General features: G+C 40.3%; 2 protein-coding genes across 2 annotated transcripts; one reads left to right on the plus strand and one right to left on the minus strand.

The window, feature by feature from the left end:
- Nucleotides 1-4,520: 4,520 nt before the first annotated feature.
- Nucleotides 4,521-6,130, plus strand: LOC104431546 (two-pore potassium channel 1-like). Its single transcript, XM_039310771.1, has 3 exons — nucleotides 4,521-5,618; nucleotides 5,707-5,837; nucleotides 5,955-6,130. The coding sequence occupies exons 1-3, from the start codon at nucleotides 4,735-4,737 to the stop codon at nucleotides 6,128-6,130; spliced, it is 1,191 nt and encodes a 396-aa protein (XP_039166705.1). The 5' UTR covers nucleotides 4,521-4,734.
- Nucleotides 6,131-6,287: 157 nt separating this feature from the next.
- On the minus strand, nucleotides 6,288-7,964 carry LOC104431544 (heavy metal-associated isoprenylated plant protein 6-like). The gene is made up of 3 exons (XM_039311250.1): nucleotides 7,830-7,964; nucleotides 7,485-7,566; nucleotides 6,288-7,100 (listed from the first exon to the last, which is right to left on the minus strand). Exons 1-3 carry the CDS (start codon nucleotides 7,839-7,841, stop codon nucleotides 6,733-6,735), a joined length of 462 nt encoding a protein of 153 aa, XP_039167184.1. The 5' UTR covers nucleotides 7,842-7,964; the 3' UTR covers nucleotides 6,288-6,732.
- Between the last annotated feature and the right edge of the window lie 6,628 nt (nucleotides 7,965-14,592).

The raw sequence follows: 14,592 nt of genomic DNA on the forward strand, positions 1-14,592 counted from the left end.
AGGCCGACCTCGCGCCGGCCGGGCGAGCTCGATCTCGCCCAGATCCGGCGAGGCCGAGCTCGCCCGGCCGGCGAGCCTCGGCCTCGCCGGCGGTGGCCGGCGAGGCCGCGCCGCCCGCCCGCCGGGCGAGCTCGGCCTCGCCGGATCAAGGCGAGGCCGACCTCGCGCGACACAGGCGAGCTCGATCTCGCCTAGATCGGCCTCGAGCTCGCCCGGCCGGCGAGGCCGAGCTCGCCCGGCGGCGGCGAGCCTCGGCCTCGCTCGGCGGTGGGGCGAGCCGCGCCGCCCGCCGCCGGGCGAGCTCGGCCCTCGCGGCCGGTCGCCGGCCAAGGCCTTGGCCGGCGACCGGCCAAAAGAAAAAAAAAATGAAAAAAAAAAAAGAAAAAAAGGAAAAATAAAAAAAAATAGAAAAAATAAAAGAAATAAAAAAATTATCCAAATTTACCAAACATGTTTCTGTTTATTTTTTATTCCCGGAACAAGTTTACCAAACGCGTATTTTTGTTCAAAATTGTTCCCGGAACAGAAATATTTTTTTCTATTTACGATTCACTGAACAATTTTTAAACAGAAACACAACCAAACGCGCCCTTACACCCCATAAATAGGAGTGCCTCCTCCCTTTGTATTTCCATATCTTACTTTGCTACGTAGATTCATTGAATTTTCCTGATGAAATAATTTCTCTTCCAAGATCTTTGATTTGATTGCGCATTCAAGACCGATTGTACCCCTCAATCTTTACCAAAGACATGCTAACGAGGACATCAATTCCAATATTGAGGAAAACTTACAATGTTCCCACATGTAAATTGCTTTTATCTTATCCTCACCAACAAAAATGCACATGATATTAAGCAAGATTTGTTGTTGTCCGAAAAGTTAAGGCATCATAACTAATCTTCAACTTTGGAAAAACATTTAATGTGGTGCTTTTCTTAACTTGTCCAATATTTATTTTCATAGTTTGCATGTTTCGTGATAGAGGAACGAATCGGTTACTTCAAGAGCCAATGAAAATCTCTTAATAGCAAATGCGATTTTTCTTGAAAGATCATTGTAATTATCTATAAGAGTCTATTAAATGTGTGCCTCTTGAAAAGTCCAAGCGCATGATTGGTACTCATCACCTCCATTACATAATTTAAAATTTGATACTTTAGATTATTGATGCACAAAACATCTCTATTTCTAGTTGTAATTAATATTCTAAATCATGAATACAAAATATTCTTTTCACCTAATATCTCCACTTGTTGTTATCAACATGACAACATCATCAGCTACAATGAGGACTTTCTTATTACAAAGTGCTTCTCTAATCCTCTTCATTTCATAATCAATTTTCTCAATGCTACTTATTCTTTCATGAATGTTGATCTTGGATGATAACTTTTTCTCCAACTCAACTAAACCATCGATTCTTAACAATTTCACTTGAACATCTACAAGAAAACAACAACACTTTTCAAAATGAGAAGAGAGTTGATTAAAGACGACTTTGGCAAGAGTCATCTTGCCGATACCCCACATGCCATAAATTTGAATGAATTGCACATTGCCAGAGTTGATCTAACAATTCTCTTATTGCTACAACTCAATCATAAATTTCAACTAAATGTTCAATCACTAAGGTCGCGCATGACAAAATTTCTGTTTCTTGATTTCTCTATTTCTCTGTTCCCCGGAATAGGTTTGGAACAGAAATCTGTTTGGTAACGCATTTGATTTCTCTATTTCTGAAATAGATTTCTATTTCAGAAATAGAGAAATTGAAGAAATCAAGCTGAAATTTTTAACTTCTCGTTTTTGAAATATAAATCAGAAACTGAAATCAAACCATATAAAATAACATTGCGCTTTCTTGCTAACTTAATTTACTTATAACCACAACTTCACAAATTATTGCTAATTTTCTTTTTCTTATTTTGCTTGTGTTTTTTTTTTTTTTCAATTTCTTTTGATAACTTCCTTTTTAGGATTAAAGGCAATTGAATGGGTCCCCAATTTTCAAAAACGACCAAAGTTCGTAAATGCTTACTTAAAAACAATTGGGCTCTTTCCTCCTAGAAAAGGCACATGCATAACCAGTTAAAGAAAAAGTTATTACGTAATAGATGAATAAAAAACGTGCCTAGAAATTTAACCTTTTTTTTTTTTTATGGATTCAAAATTCTTGCAAAATCAAAATAATTAGATTGTTACACAATCTTGAATTTTAATTCGAAGGCAAGAGATTCAAAAGAATCTCTCTCTTTGCTATGTAAGGGCCATTAAAAGTTCATTGAGCAATAATAAAGAAATTAGGGATGGGCAATTAGACTGATTCAATTCGAGAATAAAAATAAACCAACCTTTCCTTGATTGATTCCTAACCATAAACGTTACTTTAAGGTAGAATTTTCATATATTCCTTTACACAATTAATTTTATTTTGTTGATCATCTTGTATAATACTAGTTTTTGATAAAATGACAATGCTGTGTATAGGCGCCATGGATGGCACCCATATTCATGCTTCCACAGTACTTGTTTGAACTTACGCAGGATGAGCTTGCAAACGATACATTGACCGAGGAGGTAAACCAAATAAATACGCTTAAGAAAACAATTGCTAATAAAATGGCAATGGATAATAATATGTTGGAAATTCCATGAAATTGTATTTTCAACTTTTGTAACGTGTTAGTATTATTTCAACTATTATTTTGTATTTGAAGATTTTCTATGTTGTTTTAGTATTATTTTGATTATTATTTTGTATTTGAGGATTTCCTATATTGTTATCTAATCAATTTCTATTCCTAGAAATAGAAACTTTGTTTTGTTATTAAACGGATTTCTGTTTCAAAAATAGAAATTTTGAGTCGTTATCAAACGGGTTTTTTTGCTCAGAAACTTATCCGGGGAATAGAAATTAAGAAATTGATTTCGACCATAAATCAATTTATGTTTAAGAAATTTTGTCATGCGCAGCCTAAGTTATTCTTTGATTTTAACCTTTCCACGATCTTGATGACTACTAATTTGGTCAATTCGCTGTGGTTGAAACAATGGAAAACCATTTTAGTGGGGGAAACTGGAAAATCATGGTTAACTAGCTAGAAGTGATGTTATTCAAGCACCCTATAGGTTACATAGCAATTGGATAAACAATAGGACCTTACCAATTTTTTTGTGATCGTCTAAGAGTCTATATTAGACAATCACATCACTCCAAAACATATGTTTTATGCACTTGCCAATGGTGGTCATGTCCCAAAAATTGACTCGATAGCAATATGATAAACGTAATGTCGATTTATCAGTTAGTTTACTATAATAAAAGTCTCATCTAAATCAAACCGCAAATTTTACATCTTTGGTTGATTTAAGGAAAATCGGGAAAACAAGTATCTTTGCAAGTAGCTAGCTTACCTTTTGTACTTCTTCACTTCCAATCCTATTATCACATCGACACCATGAGAGTCTCTCTCTCCATGCGTCCACTTGCTCATCACTAAACTTCTTCTCACCCTCCAAATCAAGAGTATCACATTGTGATACAGTGGAGTTTCAGTTTAATATCATCAGGTTCCATGTCGGAAAAAATAGACAGGGATGGAGAATTTCCTTTCGTTTTCTTGGGAAAAAAAAAAAAAGAAAACGCAAACCTGTGAAATTCAGTTGGGCCCTTTTCAGCCAAGAAAGGCCGAATGAGACGATGTTAGGGACTTACACTTGGGCCCAAAATTGCCATTTTCGGATTCGCAGTTTAAAGGCGGGTTCTTTTCATCTTGGTAATGGCATTTTCAGTCCCACAAGAAATTCATTCTCCTCCAAGATGCGCCTCAGAGGATGCTTTTCACGTGTGCACTAATGCGGAAAGGCAGTTCAATTATGGGGTGCGTGGAAACAACGGGCGTAAGTCAGCTTCCTCTTTGGGAAAGTTCGGACTTGCGGTCCTGCCTCTGATGGGGGGCAATGCGAATCTTTTTGTGAAGCCATTCTCTCTTCCATGGACTCGCTTTGTCAGGTAAATTAGACAATGCCCACTGTCTCATTTTCAGCTCCAAGAAGTAGACATGCATGTCATGTTTCTTGTTTTTTGGAGTCTCCTCATGATCATCTGACCTTTATGAGATGTGTTGCAGATTAATCAGTGTCTTTTAAAAGATCATGAATCTCTTTTCATGTGTGATTGCATATTTGGTGTCTCCCTTCAAAGAGGAGATCCATTCGTGTCCTCCTCATCTTGCCATTCGAGTTAGAGGATGAAGTATTGTTTAGTCCGTTAGAGGATGAAGTTTTGTTTAGTCCAGGCCCTCTTGGCATTGTTTAATCCATTCATTTACATGCCCGACTGCGTTTCATTTGCAATATCGTGTATGCTAGTACGTATTGGTCAACATTGATTGAAATCGTCCTTGGTCTTTATATAAAAAACAAAAAGCAATGTCTAAAGGGAAACAAAATCTCTCTATCATCACAATGCACAAGCCTGAGACTTGTTTCTGGCCAGTTTAAGGTTATCAGGGAGTGAATGCTGCGAAATTTTCACCTTCCAGTCTGCATCACAGAGAGTGACCAGACATTAGATTATGGTACGGGGAACTTGAGCTCATGGCGAAGTTTGAACACACACTACTGGATGATAAACAAGACGACAGAAAATTCATGGAATGTCCCTTGACTGATCGCTGAATGCTGCTAAAATGAAGGCTGCTTAATGAGGACGAATCTGCAGCATTTGATATGGCCTATGATGATACCAGAGAATCCTTGATTGGGAATTCAGTTGACTCTTCGAATCATCCTGAGGACAAGATCAATGCAGTCCAAAGAAGAAGACACTGCCGAAATTCTCCTTTAGCGGATAATTTCCCTGAGCAGAACGGCCCTGGACCTCGTCTTCTCAAGTCTACAAAAGTACCCGCACTTAGAAAAATCCTAATAGTTTTGGCTGCATACCTTGGTGTAGGAAGTTTTTGTTTCTTCCTCCTGAGGAACCAAATCTCGGGCAAGAAGACGAATGGTCTACTTGATGCCCTTTACTTTTGTGTTGTTACCATGACAACTGTGGGATATGGAGATCTCGTCCCAAGTAGCACATTGGCGAAACTTCTAGCCTCGACATATGTTTTCGCAGGAATGGCTCTTGGTGGGCTGATACTGGGCAAAGCAGCCGATTACGTTCTTGAAAAGCAGCAAGTTCTTCTAGTAAGAGCTACGCACATCAATGAAATGGTTGGTCTGGCTGAAATCCTGAAGGAGGTCGAAGCCCACAAAATCAGATATAATTTTCTCATGTCCCTCGTTCATGTCGTGGTCCTCACTGTACTTGGAACCGTGTATATGTCGGTCACCGAGAAATTTAAATTTGTTGATGCTTTCTATTGTGTTTGTGCTACTATTACTACTCTGGGCTATGGAGATCAAAGTTTCTTGACCACCAGTGGTAGAATCTTTGCCGTGTTTTGGATACTGGCTAGTACCATTTGTGTGGGTCGGTTTTTCTTCTACCTCGCTGAACTGTGCACAGAAAGCAGGCAAAGATCGTTCACAAAATGGGTTCTCACACGAAATCTTACGTTCTTCGATTTAGGGGCTGCTGATCTTGATGATGACAAAGTTGTCAGGTGAATTTTCATCATCTACTACAAATCCAATTATGCAAATAAACTAATTTCAGCGTCTGAGTTTCTTGCTGGCGCTTTCTTTTTGCAGTGCTGTGGAGTTTGTTGTATACAAGCTACAGGAAATGGGAAAGATCAGCTGGGAAGATGTTACCACAATCTTAGAAAGGTTCCAGAATCTTGATGTCGATCACTCTGGAACTTTGACAACATCTGATTTAAGTCAGTCCCGAAATTAGGGGGTTTGGCTGCTTGGAAGATTGTACCTACATACTTAGTCTTGCATCACTAATACGCCCTGCCATTACTTGCTGATAATGCTGAAGTTTTTTCTGTTAGCTTCAACCATGAGGAGACATTCACCCCATCTAGAAAATCAATGGCAAAAAGTAAATCCAAAATGTGGAACTCATGTCTCCTTGCCTGAATCACTGCATCTAGCAGCAAATGCTAGATACAAGGAGTCGGATGGTCTGCGACATCACCTTCACAAAGTTGTTGAGTTTCATCGTTGATCTGCTGCACCCTCACTTTTACATGACAGAAGTCACTAATACAGTGCGTGCAACAAATTCTGCAGTTTGCCAACTGAAATGCTTTGTCCATTGATATTTTTTTCAAAGTTCCTAGATCTATATGAACAGCACTATCATAGCCATTATGCAAACGGACTTGATTTGAATCAGCTGTCCTCATTGATTAAAACTTCAACAACTGATAACTGGTAATTTAATCTGTTTAAAATACCAAACCACCTACTCATCCTATTTCAGCAAACAGAATCATAAAATCATCGACCTTCCCACCAAACCTCAGTGTTCCTTTATTGTCTCATATGATCAAATACAAATATCCACTGAATTTGACAGATCCTTCAACTAAGCACAAATGATAAAATATTAAACCTTCAGCAAGTTAACACGTACATGCAACGCTAGCCCATTCACGATCCAATCACATGACTGTGCATGACTCAGAGTTCTCTTCACTGAAGTAGTCAGTGCGGTTCGTGTTATAGCCCCCTATTCACACCATAACTGCTCTCACCATAATAAGCCGGCACCCCGTGATAGTATGGCACGGCGCCGTATCCTTGGTAATACGGCTAAGGCAGCTGTTAGTGCCTTCTGTCCTGATAAATATTGACATTTTCGATGATGATAATATTCTGACCTTGCGCTTGCTGCTTTTCGCCATCTCCTTTACGCTTGTCCCCTCCTCCGTCTTTCTTTTTCTTACCTTCTTCTGGTTTTCCTGCAGCTCGTGCGTCCTTCGTTTTGCCCTCTTTTGGTTCATCCCCAACATTTTTCTTCTTCTCTGTCTCCTTCGGCTTCTCGCTGTCTTTCTTCTCGGGGACTATCTTGATGCTCTCCACTGTTTTTCCGCCTTTGCTGGCTATTTTCTCAAGGATTCTCTCAGGACAACAGCTTACCACACTGATTAGCACCCTGTTCTGCTTCTCATCGTACCTTTGGTCTCGGATTTCTATCGTTCCCAAAACGATGACACCGATAAATCAACTTAGTTTCCTTTCTACAGCTAAATTTTTGCACTTACATCACATAATACTATTTACAGATTCTAATTTACCAAGGTCCTCATCCTAAATACATAATTAGAATAGGAACAACGTGTGGGAGACTTTCAATTTTGGGAGAAACAGAATTATCGTTTACAAAATACGACAGCCCAGGATTAGAAATCCAGACATACAGTCGTTAGCTCATTATGACTATGCAAAACATTTAGCATGAAAGCTCTATTTATCGCCGATTGTGATTGCCTCACTGAAGTCATATGGAGTCTGTGGTGGTAAAAAACAAAAGGGGAAAAAAGTACAACCATTGACACAGGCAAGGTGAGACTCACCAGGCAATTTGCCGATCACTTCCCTGATCTTCTTGTAGCAGCGAGAGCACCCCAGGTCAACCTTGATTTCCATTTTTACCTTCTACATTCCAGAGTCACACACGCAAACGCACATACACAGAGAAAGTGAGTGAACAGCACTAGCAAAGATCTTTCGTACTCTGCAAACAAAACGAAGCAAGAAGAGGAAAGCATGGCTCTTTCTGCCACCAGAAGAATGAGAAAAATCTATCTTTTTATGCAAGAATGTAAACGAGCTGATCACGTGTGGGTTACAATAATCATTCTATCAGTTAGAAGGAAAGAGTCTTGATAAATTGGAAGGATGAGGAATGTAACATGCACCTTTTCAGCCATTGCTGTCGTCTCCGGTGGGCTTTGCGAGAACTGATCTCTCAAGATTTAGGAGGAATATGACTGATTGTGGAATGATTCCCTCTCTCTGACTCTCTCTCTGAAAGGAATGAAAGCTCAAGGGAGATGGAGAGAGAGATGATGGTGAAGTGAAGTAGCAACGTCCAAGAGGGTTACGTTTATATAGACGAGGACAAGGAAGTTCATGTGAACATGTAAGACTCCGGGCAGCTTCGAATGGGAGGACGCCGCGTGCCGGTTCGGGGTGGGAAATTACGCGTTGTCGTTTGATGACTGTGAAGACACCGTTGCCGGTCTTCATCAGCACCTTCCCCGAACGCACTAATTCAGGCCATGGAAATTCCCTTCGGCTTCACAGGAACACGGAGACGAATCTTGCCATAGGAAACTGTCCTCTTTTCCGTGCCGAATTATCAACTACAGATGTCCTGCAAACTAAACTTAGCACAAATGCGGGCAGCCCTTGTATTTGCGATCCACTGGGTCGGAACGATAGTTGAATGGATTTTTCTCCAATTAGAGATGATACAGCTCTAGAGATAGTAGGTATGCAAAAGGGCATGCACAAATTATTATTAGTACTTTCGGCTTGTTAGGTGTTTCCATATGTACAACTAACTTAGGTTTGTCTTGTTGCATTGAACTCAAAATTGGTCTTTGTAGCTTCATGAATACGATACAGCCTGTAAAGTCAAAAGTTAAAGACATCTTGCCACTTTCATGCAATGCTAATTCCCCTTCAAAGTTCCGCGTCAAGACTTTTATTTCTAGACAACTTCCGAGTGATGAGACTTTTATTTCTTGATAACTTCCGATTTCTTGACAACTTCCAAGTGATGAGATTTTTATTTCTTGACAACTTCCGAGTGATGAGGACACTTAAATTAGGTTTTAGAGAACAAATTCATAATCCTGAGCTCAATAGGACAGACACTGACACATGATACGTAACATGATACGATACGCCGACATGTCATTTATAAAATGATAAAAAAATTCCGACACATTAAGATATGTTATATATTAAATAAATATTTTTATATATACATAATAAATTATATTTTTATGATTATTTCAATTAAATTAATTTAATTCAGATTCACAAATAAAGAAATTATAAAAAAGAGCCTAGAATGAATCTATAGTAATAACATTAATAAAGTTATTCATAAAAAATTGAAAAGACATTTTTTGGCTTTAAGAAAAGTTATCGATGAAGTTAATGACTAACAAATATTAGACTCAACTTATTCAAATAAATCTATAATCTTCTATAGTGATCCAAATTTATCATTATTTAACATTCAATATTTTTATTTTTTGAAATCACTTTTTAACCCACCCTTTTATTTATTTTTTAGCCCTATCCATTTATTAATAAGTCTATTCAACATTCAGCGTTTTTTTTTTTTTTTTGGGATAAATGGGCCCCACCCATTTATTTCATCCTCTCATTTCTTCTCCCGTCCCACGCACTCACCCCGTCATTTCCTTTCGTCAAAATTGAAATCCCTGTCCACCCTCTCCTCTCTCCCAAAAGGAAAAGAAAAAGAAAAAAATCACCTATTTATTTCACCTCTCATTTCTTCCCCCGCCCCCAACCCACCGCCTGTCATTTTCTTTCTTAGAAATTGAAATCACCGTCCACCCTCCCCTTCCTCCCAAAAGGAAAAATAAAAGAAAAAAATCACCCATTTATTTCACCTCTCATTTCTTCCCATTTCCTTTTTCTTCTCCTCCCTAAAAGTAAAGGGATAAGTGCAATAAAAATCCTAAAATTTCTTACGAAAATATAATTGAGTCTTAAAACTTGTAAAAAGTATAAATAAGTCATAAAACTTGTTAAATTGTTTCAATCAAATCCTAAAGTTAATATCGTCAGCCTTTTCAACGGAAAATGCTAAGGTGGTGCGAACGAGACGTTTAAAATAATTTTTTACTTTCATGTGCCTTTTTTAAAATTATTATTTTTATTTAAATAAGATTAAAAATTAAAAAAGAAAAGCTAAAATATATTTAAAAACAATTTTTTTTTAAAGAAAAAAGAAATGGCGGACTTCCTTCGCTGCCGCCCATCGCCGGAGGGGCCCGGCTTTCTTCGGGTGAGGGAGGATGTGACATCCCAAATTTTCAACCCTGTCTTCTTCGAATTAATCGGGCATTTCATTGACGCGTCTATAGGGTTATTCTCGGAGCCGATCACTCTCGAGATAACTAGACTATCAGGGAAATTATTAAGGAATTTTAAGGCAATAGACTTGAGAATTCGACCATGAATCGACTTCTTGACCGTGCTCATCGTCGAGACCATTACGGCAGATATAAATCGATTTGAGATCGGAGATAGGTCTGTTCGGCGAGATGTGTGCCGATCGTGGGTGACTCCACTAAATTGGAAAATTCGTCGTCGGCGCTCTAGGCGATTTTCTTATTGTTTTGGTACCCTGTGTCCGTACTTGAGTCCTCGAGATTTTCACGACAATCAAGAGTCGCCATTGAGTCGAGTGGGTTCATAGTGGTTCGAAGAAAATCGACCACGGGTCATTTGCCCAAAAAGTTCCAAAACTACCCGATAGTCTAGGTCACGCTAAACGCGCCGAATGAAAATTAACCCAATTCGAGTCCGATTTCGAAATTGAAGTTTTGGCCATGTCACAATAAATTCTAGGAGCATCGACTGGTCTCGAAGATTTTCGGAGATTCGGGAAATTTTACGGAATTGGGTTCGGACGTCGTGGAAGTTTGGCCGAAGTTCGGATTGGCTAAATTAATGGGAAGTGGACTTTCAGATTGAGCCGTTGTGTGTCGGGATTTATAGAAAATCATTTGGGATTTTTCACGTCGAAATGGACCTCAATTTGGGAATTTATTGGAGAAATGAAGTCAAATGGTGAAATTGTATCATCCCCTTCCCCAAACTTCAAAATGACCAATTGAGAAGTTGTGAGAGTTGTTGGTGTGGGCGAATGAACGGGGCCGCCGGTAAGGTTTAATCTTGGCCTAGATTGATTGTTGAAGATATTTCTTGTGGAAAATTGGCAAGGATGGCCCACCCTCTCTCTTATCTCCTTCCTCGCGCACGGCTCCTCTTCGTTTTTAACTCTGCGGTCTCAGCTTCTGCTTCATTTTCTTTCGGTCGAAGTCCAGATAAGCAAAGCCTCCTCCGCGTGTCTTCCTCAACCCCACTTCTCTGCCCCGTAAACGATTGCAACCCAGCGTCCACCGAAGCTCCTTGGTTGACTCCCTACTGCCAGCGAACTGCCTCCATCCGTGTCTTCTGCCGAGCGTCCACCAAACTGCCCGAGAAGCTCAGCATCCGCCGAATTCTCCACCGCTTCGTGTCTTCAGCCAGCTCACGCTCGGTCAACAACGAAACCAGAAGAGGCCCCGTCGTTGACTGAAGATCCTCACCGCACGAAGTCAAGACCGCCTGTTTCTCCACTATCTTCTTGCGCCTTCTGCCCACAAAGACCCGAGCTCCACGCGGCTTCAATTTTCGTGAAGCCTTGCTGACCGAAGACTCCACCGAGCTTCCTTCATGCCGCCACGAGTCCAACGTCTTCAGCCCGTGCATCTCGAGGAGTCCATGAAGACCGAGCAACCCAATTGCTGATCGCCCAGTCACCACACGTCCGTGAAGATCAAACCCCACCGAACGAAGCAGCTTGTCTCCACGCGGCAGTCCCACCCACTGAACTATTACGTTCAGTTCAGTCAACCAGCGAAGCTGGTGTTGACCGTGAGGCCTCCACTCACGGAAATCCCGAAGCAGTTTCTTCGTGCGTCTCCAGCCACGCCATCCAGAGAAGCCAAGATCTTCGCAGCATCAGTTGAAGCCGTACGCCAGCGAAGCCCAGTCCACCGATCCTTCAGCAAGCCCACGCAATCCAGCAGCCCAGCTCAGCCCGTGAGTTTCAGTCTTCAAGCCTGTAGAATTGAGGCCCAAGTTCAGCCCTCAATTTGAAGCCCAAGTGAAAAGCTTCTTTGGGCCAGCAAATCTCATGAACCCATCAGTTCAGCAAAGCCCATTTGGTTCAGTCCAGTTTGAGCAGACCTAAACCCAAGAGCAAGCCCATTTCAGAGCAAGAACAAATCTCAATTGGGCTGAGATTTGTTGGGCCAATGTCAAGGCCCGGTCCGAGTTCGCCGGTGTCGTCGAAAGTCCTATTTCGGCCGCCGTCGCGTTGCCGTTGCGGTGATTCGATCCCCGCTTTTGATCAAGTGAGTTTTACTCACTAATGCTTTATTAGTTTGCTAATTATGCTTAAGGTTGGTTAGATTTAATTAAGTGCAATTAGGTGGTTAGATTAGGTTAGAACACTTAAATTAGTGACTTGAGGATGCATGTTAGGTGGTTAGACCTAGCTATTAGCAAGTAGAAATGTTTGGTTATTTATTAAATGTATCTCGGGATTTTTCCCGACCCGTTTCGGGCTCCAATAAGGCAATATAGGCCTAAATTGGATTTTTAATGTTTATTTATCTATTCTCGGAATTTATTTATTTAATTAATTATTTGTCCGGAAATTCAACCGGGATGGCCGGTGACCGAATTTCGTGCCGATTGTCGTGGTGCAGTCCGTTTATTTAATTGAGCTCTACGTTGTGTGGAATTGAATTTATTGTGGAATTTTAGGAATTGCCATAAATTGTTTGTTATTGAATATTTGATTGGTTGTTGGCCGAATATGGGTATATAGCGCCAGTACGTTGATGGGCTATATAGTAGGGAGAATGGTGAAACCAATCAGGTACGATGTTATTGGACATACGTGGTTCGGTGATTGGAAGTATCACTGGCGAAAACGGCGCCTTAAAGAACGCACGTAAATGACTTATAGACACACGTGGTTCGGTGATTATGGGAATATCTTTGGTGAAAACGGCGCCTTAAAGAACGCACGATGTTGTCTATAGCCGATGTCACCTTGGCGAAAACGGCGCCCTTGAAAGGACACGTGGTTCGGTGATCAAGGTTATCTTTGGTGAAAACGGCGCCTTAAAGAACGCACGGTGTCGGTGATCGGTATGTCATTGGCGAAAACGACGCCCGAGAAACACATGTGATTTGGTGAATGAGTACACCCGAGAAAGTGTGGTATGAGTGGGAATGACCTGAGAGAGGGCAGTGACATGTAATCGACTAAGTCGATTGATCAATGCTTGATCGGATGTCGTGAATTGTTTGAATGTATGTGTTTAACCTTGAATTGCAGGTTGGAACTGAGGCTAAGGTAAGTCCTCTAACTCGTGTTGTGCTTAGGCAACCGGATGGTGTATTAGTTTACTAATCGAGTCGTAGGGGTAGGACTCGGCGAGACGTGGTCTCATTGGTTATTGAATAACCATTTCGGGACCCCGAGGAGAAGCTAAGGAAGGGGAACTGAAGGGGAGAAAGACTTTTGAAGAAGAAGATGATCGAGAGGGATCTTGAATATAACCGGATATGGATTGAGATCCCATCCCTTTTGTGAACCCTGTCTTGGTATAGATAAGTGTGGGACTTTTATGCTGTAAATAGTATTGTAAATATACTATGAGTTGTCTTTGTTAATGAAAGTGTGGTTATGAATTTCAATATGAAAAATATGGCCTACTTTCCTATCCCATGTTTTTTATTGTTCGGGATTTATAATCGCTTCCGCATGTCTTAATAAAAAGAAAAGTCGGCGATACATAGCCGGGATATCGCATTCTAAAATCGACCAAGTAGAAGGATGTGCGCGCGTCCGAGGATCGGGCGTGAGGAGGAGCTACGATTTTATCTTTTTTTTAATAACAATTTTTATAAATAATTTTTAACTTTTCTTTTTAGTTTTTAAATCTATTTTAAAAATGAATAAAAAGTGATTAAAAAAGCCATGTGGAAAATGAAAAATTATTTAAAATGTCACGTTCGCACTATGTTAGTATTTTCCGTTAAAAAGGCTGACGGTGTTAATTTTAAGACTCGATTGAAATAATTGTATAAGTTTTAAGATTTGATTGTACTTTTTGCAAGTTTTAGGACTCAATTACATTATCGCGACAAGTTCTAGAGGCTGCTGATCTTGATGATAACAAAGTTGTCAGGTGAATTTTCATCATCTACTACAAATTCAATTATGCAAATAAACTAATTTCAGGGTCTGAGTTTCTTGCTGGCGCTTTCTTTTTGCAGTGCTGTGGAGTTTGTTGTGTACAAGCTACAGGAAATGGTAAAGATCAGCTGGGAAGATGTTACCACAATCTTAGAAAGGTTCCAGAATCTTGGCGTCGATCGCTCTGGAACTTTGACAATATCTGATTTAATTCTGTCTCGAAATTATAGGGGGTTTGGCTGCTTGGAGGATTGTACCTACATAAAACTTTGTCTTGCATCACTAATACGCCCTGCCATTACTTGCTAATAATGCTGAAGTTTTTTCTGTTAGCTTCAACCATGAGGAGACATTCACCCCTATCTAGAAAAATCATTGGCAAAAAGTAAATCCAAAATGTGGAACTCACGTCTCCCTGCCTGAATCACTGCATCTAGCAGCAGCAAATTATAGATACAAGGAGTCGGATGGTCTGCGACATCAGCTTCACAAAGTTGTTGAGTCTCATCGTCGATCTGTTGCAGCCTCACTTTTACATGACAGAAGTCACTAATTCAACAGTTTGCCAAGTGATTTGTCCATTGTTTTTTTTTTTTTTTTGAAGTTCCTAGATCTATCTGAACAGCACTATCATAGCCATTACGCAAACGGAC

Source organism: Eucalyptus grandis, chromosome 4 (assembly GCF_016545825.1).
Source record: "Eucalyptus grandis isolate ANBG69807.140 chromosome 4, ASM1654582v1, whole genome shotgun sequence".
Taxonomy (NCBI): domain Eukaryota; kingdom Viridiplantae; phylum Streptophyta; class Magnoliopsida; order Myrtales; family Myrtaceae; genus Eucalyptus; species Eucalyptus grandis.